The sequence below is a fragment of the Xenopus laevis genome, chromosome 3L (genome assembly GCF_017654675.1).
Source record: "Xenopus laevis strain J_2021 chromosome 3L, Xenopus_laevis_v10.1, whole genome shotgun sequence".
Classification (NCBI taxonomy): Eukaryota; Metazoa; Chordata; class Amphibia; order Anura; family Pipidae; genus Xenopus; species Xenopus laevis.
This window is the reverse complement of record NC_054375.1, coordinates 21,775,750-21,796,010: the sequence shown is the minus strand read 5'-3', so window position 1 is coordinate 21,796,010 and position 20,261 is coordinate 21,775,750. Positions and strand designations below refer to the sequence as shown.

The 20,261-nt window shown below is 38.2% G+C and overlaps 1 protein-coding gene across 1 annotated transcript in view; it reads left to right on the top strand.

Annotated features, from left to right (window-relative positions):
• LOC108710791 (protocadherin Fat 2) overlaps positions 1-20,261 on the top strand; it is a 90,866-nt gene that overhangs the window by 24,834 nt on the left and 45,771 nt on the right. Inside the window, exons 2-4 of the mRNA XM_018251946.2 lie at positions 8,293-11,565; positions 11,715-12,029; positions 19,559-19,620. Of these exons, the coding sequence (XP_018107435.1) occupies positions 8,298-11,565; positions 11,715-12,029; positions 19,559-19,620 (3,645 nt within the window). The 5' untranslated portion in view covers positions 8,293-8,297. The remainder of the gene's footprint in view (positions 1-8,292; positions 11,566-11,714; positions 12,030-19,558; positions 19,621-20,261) is intronic.

The following is a 20,261-nucleotide window of genomic DNA, read 5'->3' as shown; positions in this document are numbered from 1 at the left end:
GAATTTTTATCATTGTAAACTAATATGTAGTTATATGTCTATTGAAGGGTAGTCAGAGTACCACAATAACAGCTAAAGGGCCCTAGTACATACAGTCTCTATAATGGGGCTCCCCAAATGATTGTGCCTCTGGTCCCACAAAACTATAGGAAGCTTTGATTCCATTATAAAGATAAAGATTTGATTCCATTATAAAGCTGGCCAGCAGTTACAAAATGAGCAGGAAGCCATGGTATTCAAATGATTTCAAATTATGGTTTTTGTAGCTGAATGCTTGAGACTGAAGGCTTTCTTAAAGGGGTGGTTCCCCTTTAAGTTAACTTATAGTATGTTACAGAATGTCTAATTCTAAGCATCTTTTTAATATGATTTAATTATTTATATTATTTTTTCATTATTTGCCTTCTACTTCTGACTCTTTCCAGCTTTCAAATGGGGGTCACTGACCATCTAAAACAATTGCTCTGCAAGGCTTAACAATGTATTGTTATTGCTTTTTATTAATCATCTTGCTATTCAAGCCTCTCCTTTTCATATTCCAGTCACTTATTTAAATCATTGCGAGGTTGCTAGGGTCATTTGGATCTTAGCAACTAAACTGCAAACTGGAGTAATAACTCAAAACTCAAAAACCATAAATGATAAAAATAGCAAATTGTTAACTCAAAGGTGAATAGCCCCTTTGAATTGGCCAGTTAGAATGTGGATAGAGTGCCTAATTGCTGTCCCACATACCCCCAAAAGCTCAGGTCAGTGGTTAATAAGGGTGATTTTAGGGTAAGCACTTATTTTCTGCCATAAATGTTCATGTTGTAAAAGGGCGAATGACTGATACAACAATGTATTCCTGTATCTGTAACTAAAAGGAGCCTTGACCAAAGAGTGGCCTCCAAAGAGTTCTTTGAAGTCGACTTCTTGTATAACCAATTTTGACTGTCGAAGGAAGTGGAAATTGTTGTAGCTGCTGCATTTAACTGTGCCCAGCAGACTTCTAAAGGAGAAATTCCATCTCCACCCAAGTGATGAACTTATTTCTAACAAAATCATTTGGCCTATTATATTTACAGTGGACCAGTGAGTCTATCCTGGCAATGCTTTCAGTAATGTTTCAGAAGATGTCATGTACCATACCCAGCTAGATCTAGAGCACTAAGGGGTACCTAGGGGTAAGTTGCCCTCTGCATCTTACACTGAATATAAAATTCAGCGTGAGCGGCAAAGGGCTGCATCATGAGGTGCAGCTGACCCTGTCCTTACTGCATGCCTTTGGGCAAGCGGTAAAGACAGGACCCTGATGCATACTGTATCTCCTAATGCTCTCTGATGCTTCCTAATTAGTGCCTATGTGCCTCCTCCTACTTTCTTCTCATGGTTTGAGTGGTGCCTAACAGAGGCAGGACTCCATTACAAGGGGCACGTTGCAGATTACTGTGCTCCAAAATGGCCCAAAACAATTGGATCAGCCGATATCCCCCAGCCCAGTGTGGGCATATCAGGATCTTTATGCATATGGCCAGCATTTATTGATGTGGATCAGTTAGGCCAAGTCTTGCAGTTTCTGTATTCATTTAGGAGGCTATACATGCCTGTGGTTGCCAGTGAAGGATTGACACATTTTATAACAAATATATTATTTCATTCTAATATTTGTAATGGTACCTTACTATTTAGCTATTTAGTTAAGTTAGGATGAAAATAGTCTCAAGGGGAAGAGTATTAAAGGGATTAGATGTGAGGGGTTTTCAGCTACATATTTGATATAGTTTCTGGAAAACCCAGTAGAGCTCCTGTTCCCTTTGCTGTGATAAATGCAACTTCATTTAAGCCCTCGCTGATATATAACAAGTACTTTCCCATCACTTGTGACATTGTTGTACACTGGGCATGCACAGGCAGGCAGCCACAGAATAAGGTTTCCACGAGGAACATTATTTGATGCTCAGAAAATATATTGTTAAGAAGAACAATAGCTGCAAAACTTGTCTTCTGTGAAATTAACCAAACATGAGGGAGGGCTTGGGTCCGCATATTTTTTATTACCTCTGTAAACCTTTTCCTGTCTCTTTAAATGGATACTGCTGCCATTTTGAAAAGTACAAGACTTTTTCAGTTACCAAAGCTGACTCACTGTCATAGATTTATTATAATGGCTTGCGAGCAGTATTGAACATATAAGAGGCCAGATGTACCATGATGACATCATCTGTTCTTAAGGTCTATAAACATGATTTGTGAGTTTTGTGGGTCCTGCAAGCCTCTACAGCCCGACATTGATGTCAGAGAGAACTTCCCTTGGAGTGGAATACCTACAGGAACTGTGGAAGAAACAAAGCACAAAGACCTAAGGGACCTCCATAAATATAATGTATATATTTTTTTCCACAGAAGAAAAAAATGTAGGCAGAAGGGGCTAATTTACAGGTCACCATGCAAACGCTGATAAATATTGGTGCATAAATGATGTATGTATGTATTTATTTATTAATATTGCACCACAAATGTATGCTTCGCTGTACAAGGCATTTTCACAAAGGGGGTATAGTTATTATTATACAGTAGAAATAGATACAGTAAATCTATGCTTAAGGGTGGGCATACACATGCAGATTAAAGATGTCAATATCAGCCCTTTAGACCAATTCGGCAGCTTATCTGCCCATGTAGGGGGTGTTCCGACGGGTCTCCCTGATCAATATCAGATCAAAAATTATGGGGTGCCGTTTGTCCCAAATACATTCTATATACAAAACTATCCCTTATACACAGAATAAATGTCTCTCGTATATAAGTATTTGTGACCATACACAGATAAAAAAAATATACAAAAGATCTATTTCTATTAAAGAATGAAAACAAAATCTGTTTAGTGCACAAAAGAATGTCATTATATTACGAACTCCATTCTGTACATCAGTGGTCCCCAAGCAGTAGCTCGTGAGCAACATGTTGCTCTCCAACCCCTTGGATGTTGCTCCAAGTGGCCTCAAAGCAGGTGCTTATTTTTGAATTCCAGGCTTGGAGGAAAGTTTTGGTTGTATAAAAACAAGTGTACTGCCAAACAGAGCCTCAATGTAGGTTGACAATCTACATAGGGGCTGCCAAATGGCCAATCACAGCCCTCATTTGGCAACCCAAGAATATTTTTCATGCTAGTGTTGCTCCCCAACTCCTTTTGCTTATGAATGTTGCTCACGGGTTCAAAAGGTTGGGGATCCCTGCTGTACATTAACAATCTGTCTCACAAATGTTTAATGGATGCACTTATGTGCAAAGTTTCTTACAGAATGAATTATGTAAAACAAATTAGACATAATATATAATAGTGTAACTAACTAGAGCATGCCAAGCTAGATTTGAATGACAAAATAGATATTTGTGACAAAAAGCAAGATTTTATAGTACAGGATTCATTCTTTCCACAAAATGAAAGCTCAGTTTCACAAAACAGATAAAATATCCATTCTGTGAAGCAGTCACATTCCTGAACCAATAAGAACAAAGCTTATTGCCATATAACAAACAAGATGAGAAGTTGCCAGCTCTTCTCCACATGGCTGCATCATCCCAAAGGCATAGTATCTGGCCTGCTATAGAGGGCGCCCTCTAATGTCCCCTGTGCTGCATAGTAATAAACATGAACAAACATTTCCTAAAAGGGCTGCTGTTAAACACTACAGGTTCATAATTGGAAGTTTTTACAAATGGCTGAGAAATATAATGCTGCGCTCCAGAAGTTACTTTGCTTGTCTGGCTGTTTTGCCTGAACTAACACATCAGAATAATTGAATCCACTACCAGCCAGTTTATCACACATCATCTTGCAGCCTAACCCATCATTATAATAGGTCTAATATCCTTTCAATGATGTCTGACAAACTCTCAGAGTCAGTTATGGGTTTTGTATGATTGTTAGACTCCAACATCTCCTACTAGCTGTAATCTTGCACCAGTCAGCTTTTAGAACTCTCTTAATAATGTGCTTAGCTGTAGTTCAACTACTACATAATAGGTTTAGCCAGAGATGAGGGACTGATCATGTGCATACATATTCTTTATAGTATGATGTATAGGTCTTATGAGCAGCCACTCCTGAGTACTGTGTGCAAACAAAAGGGGTCATTTAGGCAGGGGCAATTTTAGGGGATCATCATTTATTTACATAGAAGCAACAAGCTGCACAATTCTTTACATTCATAAAAAAGTGCTCTAATGATGCCACCCCCTTACCTGCCCAGTGCTTACCTCCTCACATCAGATGGAGAGCACAACTGCGCACATGTCACACACATGTCGCATCAGTAATGAGGACACCCACAATTAGAAAAGAGCAATTGGGTCTGATTAGTGTCAGAGCACAAATATAATTGTGCAAATTGTAATGCATTGGATGCAATTGTGTCAGACATCTCACCTGCATTCTGCATTGTGGTTAAAAAAAACATGGCAACTGTGGTCATAAATGACTCCTAAAGTCTATGTAGTACAATGTGTAACCTTGGTGATTAAGGATAGTGATGGGCGAATAAATTTGCCAGACACTTATTCGCTGTGAATTAACACATTTTGCCGCAAGCGAAAAAATACGATGCATGCATAAAAATTATTCAGACGCCCATTGATTTTAATGAATTTGGACCAAATAGTTGCATGTATAAAAATTGTAGATTGCGTCAAAATTGACATGAGTCAAAATTACTTTGACGCCCATTGTGCTTCGCGAATTTTGCTGCACAGATTTACACATCACTAATTAGGGACATTGTATAATTAATACTGTCAAATCTAAACTTTGCAGTTCCTTGCCCAGCAGCAATTCAGGTGCATGTCGTACAATTATATGATTAGAAAAATAGTATTTTCCTTAGCGTGAGTTCAGAATTCAGAACAAGACTGTGCTGTTGAACTCCATCCACCAGTGGGTCATTCAGCTGTCTTACTTAGCCACCTATGCCAGATTTATCCCTATGGGAAAAATTCACCCGAAGTTTCCTAATGAGGCGACTTCAGGCGACTTCGGAAAATGAAGCGCCGCGAGTGCCATGCCGCAGGCGATTTTTCATTCTAGCAGGCAGAAGACAGGGGGAAACAGTTTGGGGAGATAAGTCACCCCAAAGAAGAGGCGCTTAGTCACCAGGCGACTAAATCTCCCCGAATCTCCCAGTGTGACCTTACCCTAAGGGCAAGTAGTCACTAGATGCATAATAAGATTATTTCAAGGCCAATTATTATGCAGACCCTTTTCCACATGTCATTTAGACAGCACTTTCTACAGGGTAGTGAACACTCCTTATACAGTAAATGTCCCTGATGGCCTTTCAACCTTCCACTTCTATTACAAGGTCATTCAAAAAGACCTCCCACTTTGCTATTATTATATACATTAAGCAATTATATTTCCATTGTCACATCAAAAGGCACTTCAAAATAAAAGAATAGGAGGGACCAGCTCTACTCTGAATAAATAAACTTTGCAAAGGAAAAGTGAAACGGGGAAAGTTGTATTTTCTGCAGGACATCAAGGGAATCTTGGAGTAATATAGCAGCACCCACAAATACCTTTAAAAGCAAATAGTCAAAAGCATAATAAATTATGTTTTTTGCAAGGGGATATAAATGGAAAATGAACTCTGAAGAGGGTATTATTGTTATTCTTTATGTACATAGCACCAACATATTCCTCATCCACGTCAATCCCTGCCCCAGTGGAGTTTAAAATCTAAGGTGCCTAATCTATTTTACACACTAGATTAATTTTATTAGGGAACAATTAAGCTTCCTGTATGTTTTTAAACTGTTGAAACAAACCCACACAGACACAGGAAAAACATGCATCACTGTTACATGTTTCCTTTAAAGAACTATTTTTCTGCTCAATACAAGTTGAAGAGGGAAGTCAGTTTGCAGTTTGCTAGTGGCCCTCGCAAGGGTTACACCACTGACACATGAGCAGGCGACCAAAGTGTCATAGTAGGGCTGTAGTTTCATAAGAAGCAGAGAATAGTGATTGGTTATCTCATATGTATGTGTATTGCATGCTTATTAGTGAATAGGCAGGGTCAAGAGTGAGCATATGACTTTAAATCATCATAGTGCAAAAATTAAAGCAAATATTTAATGACAAGGCATCCAAACAGATTTGATCAGAGGTAGGGCTTGCATGAAATGGATAGGATGTGGGTATATCTGTGTAATTAGGAGGGCTAGAATAACCCAGTTTCTAGTTTGGTATGCTGACATGTATGATCTTTGGGCACCACTGAAATCAGTATGAACATTCTATCCTGTGCTCATGCTAAATCACAGTGTGTCCAGACTTCAGATAGATTATTCATCCTATGCCTATTCTTGGCATACAAATACTTAGTATGAGGGTCAGCAGCCGCCTATTGCTTTGAGAAGCACTGCTCTGTCTGATGTGTTCCCGGCAGATAACTAGACCATATCTACAAGAAACCTTAGACAGAAAGATTATATCACTAAAACTTCAATTATGCCTTGCACAAAATTCTCTAGGCACCTATAAACTGAAGGTTAGGAAATTATGTGAGATAAGACTTACAGACAAACTCTCTGAAGTTCCCTTTCTGTCTAGGCAATATCCTCCTAATTAAACCAGAGCACCTTCCCTGTAGTATGGGCTATCTCCCATTAATTAACCTTCAGAAGTCCATTCATTGGCAGGCAATCTTCTGTTAATTAACATTCATGCAGAAAACTTTAGTCACTTACAGGTGCGTATCTTGCATTTTAATAAGCTACCTGGCCTAATGAAGCGGTACATTATCCTGTGCCCCTTTACTGTTAAAGGCGGGCATGTCTATCCACTAATATAGGCATGGGTATATGTCAGAAGAAGTTCTTTAAGACAGGAGCTGAGATAAGAACATTGCCCCAGGTACAGTGGAGCCAAATAGTCACCCTAGTTACATGCATATGAGGCGCATAACAGGCGAGCCCCATTTAAAAATGGGAGCTAAGCTCTACTGTCGAGCAGTGCAATTTAATTTTTTTTTAATGGTGAGATAGTTTGACCTTCATGGCAGTCTGTGGCAACATGATGTCCTGGACAGCATAGTACATCAAAAAAAAGTACAGATGCCTGGTTACTCTGTTCCATGACATAGAATGCCACAATATCATGTTAAAGGTATGACCATAAAATGCCCCTTTAAAGTGATGCTGACAACTCAAAATATTAATGTAAATTAAAAGTTGCCTATAGCTCATGTAGCTCGTTTTTCTCAGAAAGTACTGGTATGGGGGACCGGTTATCCAGAACCTGGAATAACGGATCCTTCTGTAATTTGGATCTTCATACCTCAAGACTACTAGACAATCGTGTAAACGTTCAAAAACCCAATAGACTGGTTTTGATTCCAATACAAATTAATTATATCTTAGTAGGGATCAAGTGCAAGGTACTGTTTTATTATTACAGAGAAAAATTAAATCATTTGAAAAAATTTGGATTGTTTGTATAAAATTGAGTTTAAGGTAGATGGCCTTTCTGTAATTCTGAGCTTTCTGGATAAATGGTTTTGGGATAAAGGATCCCATACTTGTAATTGTTATTTGAAGTTCCTAAACCTGACTGTTTTGCCAAACTTCTAATCCTATTGCCAATAATTTTACAGAGATGGTGAATATCAGAAATACTTCATGACTGTGGTCACACCAGTGATCTTACCGAGAAGAAGACATTGAATGGTCCCTTGCTTTCCTAAAATTTTGAGTCAACATGTTTGTTTGCTAGCTATTTTGTACTGGGATGAGAAAGGCTGTCCAACAGTCTTGTCATGATCCTGGGGATTATCAGTCTTCATAATAGTCTACATTGCCTTCTTTTTAGGACATCTTTATTTAATATTATTTACTATGCAACCAGCTCAGGCCTGAAACACACCTGATGCTGTTAAAAGAAGATGGTATGGAAAAAGAGGGTCAGTGTGTCTATCTGGTTCCCGTATCAGTCAGAGAAAGTGTTAATGATCTAGAAGAGAATGAAATGAGTTACCAGAAAATATATGTTGATCTTTCGTGCAGTGGCTTTATGCAAAACCTGATTATCAATAACCCATTTAAAATGTTAGTTGATTCATGGTTCCATAAATGTAAAGTAACTGTATTTCAAAGCAAAATGTAAATAAGAACTTGTTTGGAGTTTTAACTTATGATAAACAAGTGCCAAATGCAGCAAATGATTTCACTTTTAAGCTTAAAACAGAGACACCTTATGGGTGAACAGTAAAGTGTTATAAATATGTATATAATGCTTTGTGGTTTCTCTTTTAGGGAGAATGCACACCATAATGGGTTTTACCAGCAGAGGAATCCTTCTATTAGTCATACTGTTACATTACTATTCTGCTTGTCAAGAAAGTCCAAGGAATGAAGATCCTCCTCCTTTCAACTTTACTCAGAGTTTGTACTATGCAACCATCTATGAAAATTCTGCCCCAAAAACCTATGTGGCTAGCAAGGTAAAAATGGGAATTTATCTTAAAAATATTCAATCGTCAATAAAATATCGAATTGTATCAGGGGATGCCACCGGCCTGTTTAAAACAGAGGATGTAGTGGTTGGAGACTTCTGCTTTTTGCGTATAAGAATACGGAGTGGTAACTCAGCACTTCTAAACAGAGAGGATAAAGACAACTATCAGCTTATAGTCCATGCCTCAGGGAAGTCTTTACTGTACGAAGCCAGGGTTAAAGTCATCATTCAAGTTTTGGACACAAATGACTTGAAACCACTCCTATCAAAATCAGCTTATCAATTTAAAGTCACAGAAGATGCTGCTCTCAAAAAATTTGTTGGTAAAATAAGTGCCACAGATGCAGATATAGGACAAAATGCAATGTTTTTTTATACTTTTAGTACCAAGACCCCATTTTTCTGCATTCATCCAATTAGTGGTATTGTCATGTTGACTGGGAGATTGAATGCCACTGAAAAATCTCGTCACAGTCTTCAAATTCTAGTAGTTGACCGCATGAAGAAGATTTCCTTTGGAGATGGCTTTGGGAATGTAGCTTCTCTGGAAGTCTTGGTGGAGCCTGCAGTCAAAAAAACTCCTTTTATTGCATCTGTAACAACAAAAATGCCAGATTTAGCAGACAGGCTGCTTTATGCCACAGTCATTATGGACCAGGCACATTCTGAATGTAGCATAGATTCTTTGGAGATTGTTGCTGGAGACCCATTAAACTATTTTAAGGTGGTGCGTTCACATGTAGGGAAAAATGAATTCACAATAGTCTCTACTGCCCAGATTAACTGGATACAAAACCAACAAGGGTTTAATCTCAGTCTTCAAGCCAAAGACAAAAGCAAACCACCAATATATTCACCAGTGGAAACCATTCATATTCCTCCTTGGAGATTTGGTTTAGCAAGGTTTAAGCAGGAACTTTACAAAGTCCAGATTAGTGAATGTGCCCCTCCAGGAAGTCATGTTACTTTGTTAAAAATTATTCCTGCCATTCCAACCGTAGATTATCATTTTAAAGCTCCTACAGATAAATTTAAAATATTCTCCAAAACTGGTTTAATTGTTACCAATAGCCATATGGATGTAAAAGATCAGTCTCAGTTTCAGTTGGAAGTGATTGCACTTAATGGGAAAATTTCATCCACAGTTATTGTTGACCTTATAGACTGTAATAATCATGCTCCTGTATTTACAAAGTCTTCATGTCATGGAACTTTCAATGAAAATATCCCTGTAGGATCAAGAATTTTACAGGTTACTGCCACTGATGCAGACCTTGGAAATAATGGTAATATCACCTATACTCTTGCAAGCCCAAAAGGTACCCCATTTGAAATCAATCAATTCACTGGTGTCATAACCAATAACAGGATGCTTGACTATGAGTTAACTCAAAGGTGGTATCGCCTGCGTGTTTGGGCATCAGACTGGGGGTCACCATTCCGTCAACAAAGTGAGGTGTTTATATCTCTCATCCTGAACAATCTAAATGACAACTCTCCGATGTTTGAACAAGTGAACTGCAATGTACACATTCCAAGAGACATCTCTATTGGAGAAAAAGTGGTTGCCCTCTCTGCTGTGGACATTGATGAGCTTCAGAATATCCAATATGAAATTCTTTCTGGCAATGAGCAACATAAATTCAAAATAGATCCTACCTCAGGAATTATTACTGTTGGGGGTGCTTTTTATGGTTTATCTGATCTGCATTCTTCCAATTTCTCTCTTATCGTCACTGCCAATGATGGTGAAAATTATGCCTTGCCTACTGTAGTTAATATCACAATATCTAGTGAGGCTTTGCCTGTTTCTGTAAAATGTGAAGACACAGGAGTGGTAAATAAAATAGCTGCAACCATCATAGATTCACTTGATAGGCACTCACAAGATCAGAGCCAGGAGGAAGACACCCCCTTCAATATCTACCTTATAAATAGTTGTACACCACAATTTAATGATGATTTCCCGCTATCCATTGATGTTGCTGAAGACACTCCAATCAACTCATTTATCATTCAACTATCTGCCTCTGATACTGATACTGGATTAAATGGTCACCTTGTTTATGTAATTTCTGAAGGAAATGATGATGGTTGCTTTGTCTTGGACATGGAAACAGGGAAATTAATGGTTTCTTCATCATTGGACAGAGAAAGAACTAGTTCCTATATTCTCAATGCTACAGTATATGATCTTGGAGTACCTCAGAAGTCCTCTTGGAAAATTTTAGCTGTAAACTTGCTGGATGCCAATGATAATGCACCCATTTTCCCTAAATCTGGATATTGTGTTGCAATACCAGAGGATGCTAAAATAGGTACCTCTATTCTTAAGGTAAGAGCAGATGATCTTGACATAGAAGACAACGGCAAAGTAATATACTCACTTCTGACACCTACAGAAAAATTTGGAATTGATAGTCAAACAGGAGAGATAACAGTCAAGGGTACCTTAGACAGAGAGACATTCACATCATATACGCTTAAAATCGAAGCCAAAGATCAACCTACAAAGGGCAGGCAACTATTTTCTGTTACTGATGTTGTTGTATCTTTGGAAGATGTCAACGACAATACTCCACTCTGCAGGCCTGTGACAGCAAATGTGAAGACTCCTGAAGATATTCCTTTAGGGACTACACTATACTTTGTTGAAGCTCTAGACATGGATGTTGGTTCTAATGGAGAAGTCTCCTATTCTCTTATAAATGATGAGAATGGGATATTTCAAGTGGATAAATTAACAGGCGCTTTAACGCTACAGAAAAAACTGGATTTTGAGAAAAGGTCTTTTTACAACTTAACTGTGAGAGCTACAGATGCTGGGTACCCATTTTCTCATTCCTCAGTTTGTCATGTTGAGTTAGAGGTGTTGGATGTTAATGAGAATATACACACTCCCTACATTCAATCCTTTGTGTTTCTTGGGTCAGTACAAGAGAACTCTCCACCAGGGACTCAAGTTCTCTCCATTACAGCTACGGATGAAGACAAAGGGAAAGATGGGGAGATACAATATTCAATAAGGGATGGCTCTGATATTTCCATCTTCAGTATCAATGAAGAAACAGGTCAGTTGTCTGTTTTTGGGTTTTATTTGCTCCATCTGTTTTCTCATGTACTTGAAGATTTGTAGTTTGAGTAATATTTTTAAATTAAGGTGACCCCATCTGTACAACTGTAATCAGAATATATTGATACAAATATTCTTTTATTCTAGGTGCAATTAGGACTGAGGCTCCTCTGGACAGAGAATCCGTTTCTCATTATTGGCTAACAGTCTATGCCACAGACCTGGGGTCCATTCCTCTAACCTCAGTTGCAGAAGTTTACATTGAAGTTACTGATATCAATGATAACATCCCTCAGCTGTCTCAGGCTGTGTTCTATGCTTCAATAACTGAAAATTCACAGCCTGATGTCTCTGTGTTACAACTGGATGCTTTTGACTCAGACTTTGTTTCTGCTGGCAAAATTTCTTTTCAGTTCTCCAATGGGAATAGCCAAGGATTCTTTGCCCTGAACCCATCTACAGGTATGTATACTGTACATTCATAGTTGCCAAGTGATGGAAAGGCAAGATATCTGTTAATCCATGTGGGCTCGCTGTGGAATATCCAAAATGCAGTACTACATACAGTATATGTCATTTTGTGCTTTGATCTACTGTAGGTTTCCTTCCTTCAGAAGGTTCTCATATATGGCTGCAAGCCTGGAAAAGATTTCCTTCCTCACCTTCCCTAAAGCTGTCCTTGTAGAAATTTGCAAATCTGAGTTATGCATATTTTGTGCCACAATCAGTTACAGCCTCCTAATTTACATTATATTTAAGATGAATGAATAAAAGCTAAAATACATACGAGCAAGGTAGTTTTGCACTTAATGAGCACTGATTTAGTCTTTGAAATCCTTGAATTCAATATACCATGTTACTTGGCTTTATGCAAGATCCCAATGCAGATTTCATAGTTCTTATTCAACTAATTAAGCTCCCTGCATTCCTGCCTACCAACTGATGTAGAGTAATGAAAACACGAGCTTGGCATTGACTGACACTGGAGCTGTCTTTGTTAATGCAAGATACCCTTAATAAGAGCCTGATCCATCTATCTGTTTTTTTCCAATTAAAGAATTTCTGCAGAACAAAAGATGTACAGTATTTATAATTCATTTTTGTGGTCTTGAGAGATCTGTAAGGCTTGTGAGGACTGGTGTTGAAAGTGTTGCCTAATGTTTAGGTATGATTTACTACATGCAATACATTGTATTGAAATAAGACAACATGGGGCCTAAGTGCAAGAATACATTTAGATTGCGCACTGATCAATAATATATTTCCCCAGCATTCCAGTGTCAGTAGTCTATTGAATGCATTGTTCCTGTGATTGAAGCTGGAATAATTCAACCTTTTTTTTCTAGTACAGATCCCTAAAACACCATTATGTCTGCCCTTCTGATATGCTATTTTAGTATAAAATTGGGCCAGTAATCTCATACTAAATAACAACATGATGGGTGATATAAAACTGGTAGTAAAAATTTGTATTGGAGAATTCTCTGGCTTCTTTGTGTTTTTGTAGCTGAAAAAAATTTACAGCGGGTGATGATGAAACTTCTGGTGTCCTACTGGTAGTGATTCCTACTGCTATTTCAATGGGAAAATGGGAGAGATCGACAGCAAATCTCTGTATTTTTTGTCTGATATTGTCATTGAAAGTATACACAGTTTTGCGTGTGATTATTTTGAAGGGAATCTGTCATCACATCTTTTCCTGTCACAACATTCCATAAGCTTCCTTGCGGTGAAGAACCCTTTTAACATACATAACTTGTACAACATACCCAAGCACCTCTTCTGCAAACACACATTTGACCACTTTTCATGACTCAGATGTCCCATTTACTTTATTTTCAAAGCAATTATTTTGCAGCATGCCAGTAGACCAGTTGTAAGATGAACTATCCTTTGCAACATGCATTCAGGTTTAACCCACTACCAGCATTTAATGCAAAACACCCTCCTTTGCCACCATATGTTCCTTCTCATTACTCAGCTTACTGTGATTTATATTTCTAAATTACTTCACAAAACCTATATTAACTGCTCCATAATTCGCTCTTTCCGCTGTGTCTTTGGACAGTGCAATATAAAAGTATAAATCTGGCAAAACATAAGTTCTTTGATGAAGTTATAGAAAGTGTTATAATGATAAGTAGTATGGTGGCATAATGGCGGCACAGCTCACAGCTCACAAATGTGTAGTTTGGATTTAAATCTAACCATAGAACTATTAGTGCTGTCCCTGCCATAAGCCAAACTGAGAAACTTGCTCCAGGTCAGCAAAAAAGATGTCAATAACTTAAAGGGATTCTTTCATGATTTTTATGGTGTAGTTGTTATTCCTAAATTCCCCTGTAAATATTTCACTCTAGCATATAAAATTTCATTTCTGATCCCACAAGAGTATTTTTTTAGTTGTAATATTGGTGTGTAGGCAGTCATCTCAGGTCATTTTGCCTCATCATCTGCTTTAGAAAAAACACGTTTTCCCATGACAGTATTCCTTTAAATATATATAAACTTCCATTCTATTGAGGAAAACACAATTGCACTCTAATTAAAGTCATTACTAAAAAATTATAGGGGTCATTTACGACCACAAGTGCAGCAAATTTTCCTGCAGGCGCTCTTTGAGCTTGTCCTTAGCACCGTTTGGCCCATTCCTTCCTATTCCACTTCCTATTCCAAATTGAACAAAGTGCCTCTATTGACACATACTGTACAAAGCTGCAACCACCACTTCCTCCAAAGGTTCCAGTAGCTCAAGGGTTCCAACAGCAGCCTTCATCACTGGTGCAATGCACTTCCAATTTTTACCATTTTTTCTAAAATATAGGTTTTAAAAATAAATTTGTTTAATTTTTCTACCTCTACTATAAGTTCTGTGAGCCGGGCATATATTGATACTTGTTACGTTTGTCATCACCACCAGAGAACTCCTAACAACCTTTGCATCATTTGTAATAGTTTATATTATATAACATTATATAATATTCAGACCTCAATAAAGTTCAGGGATCATGTTAAGTAGGGGCTGAAGCTATTGGACATTGTATCATTTAATCTATCAAACTGTTTTGAATGTTAGGCGTGCTACTGGGGAACCTGAGTCGGAAAAATAAATTGAGTTTCAAAAGTCATATTTCAGAAAACTAGAATAAAAAGCAGCATTTATGATGTACTAGGTAATTTGCTGGGTGCTAAGTGCAAGATGAAAGCTGCAACAGTACTCTAGCAATTGCGTCTGGGTTTTCATAGAAGTCAACTCTAAAGATGATATTTGTTCATTGAAAATTTCAGTGCCTTAAACTAAGTACACAACAGGTTGAGTTTCTGTACAGCAACTATCCAATCCAGCAGACGAGACCCAGCATGCCAAGAGAGGTATCCATCTGACAACTCCTTTAGGCTTTTGTTCATAAAGCACACATTCCTGCTGACTCCGGAGCCCATTTATGTGACATATATGAAAGGAGAGAGCATTTATACTGATTGAAGCTGTGAAGGGACTATGTGTTCCTCCCTTGAGGGGCTATTTTATGGACTATAATAAATAGATAAAAGTCTTTAAAGGGATACTGTCATGGGAAAAAAAAAAATTTCAAAATGGATCAGTTAATAGTGCTGCTCCAGCAGAATTCTGCACTGAAATCCATTTCTCAAAAGAGCAAACAGATTTTTTTATATTCAATTTTGAAATCTGACATGGGGCTAGACATTTTGTCAATTACCCAGCTGCCCCATGTCATGTGACTTGTGCCTGCACTTCAGGAGAGAAATACTTTCTGGCAGGCTGCTGTTTTTCCTTCTCAATGTAACTGAATGTGTCTCAGTGGGACATGGGTTTTTACTATTGAGTGTTGTTCTTAGATCTACCAGGCAGCTGTTATCTTGTGTTAGGGAGCTGTTATCTGGTTACCTTCCCATTGTTCTTTTGTTTGGCTGCTGGGGGGGAAAAGGGAGGGGGGAGATATCACTCCAACTTGCAGTACAGCAGTAAAGAGTGAATTTATCAGAGCACAAGTCACATGACTTGGGGCAGCTGGGAAATTGACAAAATGTCTAGCCCCATGTCAGATTTCAAAATTGAATATAAAAAAATCTGTTTGCTCTTTTGAGAAATGGATTTCAGAGCAGAATTCTGCTGGAGCAGCACTATTAACTGATTAATTTTGAAAAAAATTTTTTTTCCCATGACAGTATCCCTTTAAAGCTGCCCACACAAGTAGTGGCCGGGTCATTCAATTTGGTCATTTACGGCTGCCCTCTGAAAGCAGTGAATTTATGGTATTTATGTTGACTAGTGATGGGCGAATTTATTCACCAGGTGGGAATTCGTGGTGAATTTCCGCATTTCATTTTTCATGTATAAATAAATATTTAGGTAGAGAGACCTTCATTATTATATATTTGTGACATTAAAAACTATAACTCAGTGTTAAACTGAGTGATGTTACAATAGTTACATAACTAAAAAATCCCTTTAACTTTGGGGTCGTAGGGACAAATTTACTAACCTCCGAAAATTTGCCAGCAATGGCTTTGCTCATATCACAACACTTCGTCAGGTGTAGATTCGCCAGGACAACGCTAATTGAATAAAATCTGAAGTTGCGTCCAGGGTGCTGAAAGCTGGCGAAGTTTCGCTAGCATTACTGCGCCAAGCAAAGTGAAGTTGCGCTAGCATTGCCTAATTTGCATACGGCGGGAAGTAAAAGTTTAATGCACGTATATGTTGCAGCAAATTCTAAAACATTACACTACACAAGCCTGGGAAACCTTAATAAAAGAAAATAAAGTTGTTATATTGCCCTACATATGAGCCCAGTGTATAGTTTATGTGCTATATGTTAGGAAATGTAGGGGGGAAGCTGGTTACCCCAAAAAAAATTTACACTCTTGGAGCCTATCACCCTGCAAAAAAGGAAAAGATGCTAGCGTTTTTTGGGACTTTTCAACTATTTTTTGAGGAAGTCCTATCTACTTTGCCTGGTCTGAGGTGGTGAAGGCAAGTCTGGCGCAAGAGGTAACGTTCAGTAAAATCCGCATCTTTGTGAATTTGCATAGTTACGTCCAATCGCCAGAGTGCGTTAGGGAGCAAAGTACCGCTAGAGTCTCCTTCGCGAGCGAAGTTACGCCAGCGAAGTTCCGAAATGACGTTACTCTGGTGAATTTTCGCCAGCTTTAGTCAGTACGCCCTTTAGTGCATTTGCCCCTTAGCTTCCAGCCAAGGCAGTATCTTTAAGGATTTTGTATGCTTTCACTATGTTGTTAATGCTCCAAAACCATGCAGGCAGATTAATTGGTTCAGGATATGATTGAATAAAGATTATAAGCTCCCCAGGGGCAGGGACTGATGTAAATGGTGTCTAAGTGCTGCAGAGTACGTTGGTGATATTTAAATAAGGCATATTAATGAAATGTGCATTACAAACCTTGAAACTCAAGATCCATGAAAACTATTTTGGATAAAAGGAGATTCGAAATGCCATTTTACCCTTCTCTATCACTAATTAATTCAGCAGACTTCTCATTACAATTCTCATTTGCCTAAAACTCACACAGATCCACTAGCTCATCACTTTCAGCTTGCTGGGACAAACCTAGCCACGTTCTGCAGCATTGCTTTAGAAGTATCACTTTAATTACAATTTTGAACTATTATGGTTCATTAGCTAATTGAGTTATTAGCAGTGATTTTCTTCTGTGTTTTTGTCTGACTCTGTCATTCAAAACTTCCAATCATTGGTTTTTGGTGCACTAAAATCAGTTATCTGCTTTAATGCGAGCTAAAATGATGAACAGGGCACCCAGACATAAATAAGACCTGGAATTAACACCTATACATACAACTGACTTGATTACACAATTGCCATTATTGACGCTGTGCGCAACTATGCTTACCAAAAGTGATGCTAACTTGTGCCGACATAAGTAAATCGACTTTTTAACAGACACCTCCTAGAATTCGTGAAAAATGCTGCCTTGTGGGTAAAATTTAGGTGGTTTTTTTTTTAAATAGCATTGGACAAAATATAAATTTAATATGGAATAGCTTATTTTCTGGTCTCGCATCTAGTTCTGTCTCTAGAAACATAAATACAAGTATGATCCTGAACATGTATTAGGAAAATAAAAAGCCTAAAGCAAAATAACATACATGATACAGAGCAACAGGCATAAAACATGTTTTAGATGAGACTTGCAATCTCTGGTCAATGAATGGTAACATTAATTGCCTTGGCTAAATGGACCAGAGAGTGTCTCATTAATATATAAATCCATGATGGGGAAATATTTGAAATTTCTAAAGACTCACACAATGCCCCTAATTACTCAAAGGAACTGCATGTTAGATTTTCTTCTGGTTATAGTAAAATGCCTTTTAATGAAAGAAACATACTGAATGTTACTGGGCCCCATAGCAAATTTTATTTTGGGCCAAAAATATTGGTTAGTTGACCTGTTCAATCAAGATATATTAAACTTGCTCATCAATTAGGGTCCCATTGGGTAGTCTACACTCCTGGGCCCCCTGTAACCGCAGGGTCTGCAACTTCTGTAGTTAAAGTAAAGAGGGTAAAGAGAGCCAGTCAATGTTCAGTCACCCATGGTCCTTTTTTGGAAAAGTAACCTTCTGCGTTGGATTTTGTAGAAAGAGTAGAAAGTGCTCAGAGGATGACTGGCTATGTATTTCCTAATCTCTTTTACAAAAAACAACAGGCCTTAGTAAACTTTCAAAAGCTAAGATTTTCTGAGATATTTTTTATACTAGAATAGACAAATGTTTTCCTGTTCTTTTCTGTAGCAAATAGGACCATGTGACACAGGGCATTTTCTACACTGGAGCAGAAAATGTTAATCCACTTCATTCTGCCCAAAGCATGGCATTGGCTTGTGCACAGACAAGGTGGATTTTGGCCAAAATCTTTGCACCTAAATTCGCCCCATCTTTGCATGAACATGCTGATGCTATTCTTGTCAATACACAGTGGTTTTGGGGCAACTGGAAGAAGGTCAGTGTTTTCTCCCTCAGTGTAGATGCGTTGGTGGAGAAAAAGGCTTGTTTGACAAGGCATAGCTTGCTAGAGTTTGTCAGCAATTTTCAAGATACACAGATTGTCATGAGTATTTAACTCCTTAATATACTTTTAATGAGAAGCAAATAAAATGAGTCTGTCATAAACTGATATTGGGATCCAGTAGCTAAAGGTGGCCATACATGGGGAGATTCACCTGCTTTTCTGGCCACTTCAGACTGAGTTGGCAGCTTATCTGCTTGTGTATAGGGCCCAATGGGCCTCCCCAACTGAATCAAGGAGATAATAATCAGGGAAATTTAAAAATTCTTTTAAAAGAGGATCAGAAGAGCCTCTGCACATTGGTGTGGTCCTCGTCCAACAGATCTTTATACTCCAATGGATGTCAGATGAGTGGATCTAGTCTTGTATGGCCATTCATTAGTCTTCACCAGGCGGCACCATATAAAAAAAATAGCTTTGGCATTTAAAATTATTAGGATGGGGCTCAAAGGTTAATACCCACCTATACAGATTAGCAAAAAAAAAGACCAACCAGATTAAGCCAATCACTTGGGTGGCTAGTACAAACTAAAAGATTAGCATTATTTCAAATGCATAAAACTGCTTGCATCTCTGCTAGCTTCATTTAAAAGGAAATACGTTTATGGATAGATGAAAAGGCCTTTAAAACCTCCAAAATTAATTATTACTTAATGGAGTATGGAGTGGCCCCACACTTTTTCACAGAGGAGAATATTGTGCCAAGTCAGACTATAGTACATAGCATTTCTGAAGAGCATTTGCCTTTAAAAATTTGAAAAACTTCAAATCCCTACGTAATACTTTTGTAAAGCCAAGGGAGACTATCTGCCATCTGGTACTGTAGCAAAAATGCTTTGTAAGCTTGAAAGTCCTATACTCAATGTGAATATATTATCATAAATGATGTACAGTAAACAGAAGTTGTGTTTGTTCATCTAGGCTTGATCTCGACAACAGCAAAACAGTTGGATCGGGAAAATAAAGAGGAACATATCCTTGAGGTTTGTGATTACCATTCTAGTTTGTCTACAGTGTTGCCCGAAGGAATGGGTCCACAATTGTAGTCTTAAAGTCAGTTAATTATTTGTTGCCTAAATTAAATGGTTTATTACAGTCTGGTAGGAGTTTGTGCTCCTCACCTACAAATGATCCTGTATACTGACTAGGTGATTTATTGTTCAGTTGTGATACAGTAACATTCACCTATGCATTTTGTATCCTTGGGGCTTTTAAGTGATTGAACTGGAAGGTGGAAGGTTTTAACTGATTGAGCCTGAAGGTCTGGAAATGGGCTCTAAAGCTGGCCATACACTATAAGATATCTTTCCCTATATGCCCACCAATGCAGGGCTTTATTCCGAACGTTCGGCCCTAGGGTGGAACAATCGGATTCCAATAAGGAGCAATGGGCTCCGACGGATCAGTCACCTGAAAGATTAAATCTTTCCAATCAATATCGTGGCCAGATATCAATCAGGAAGACCCGTTGCAAGCCCCCATACACTGGCAGATAAGCTGCAGAATTGGTCTAAAGGACCTCTATCGGCAGCTTTAGTCTGACCTTATGTAAAAAATACAAATTGTACGGCAGAGCAGGTGGCATAACTTTTTTAAACAAACTGTCACTGAGCATTTACTAAGC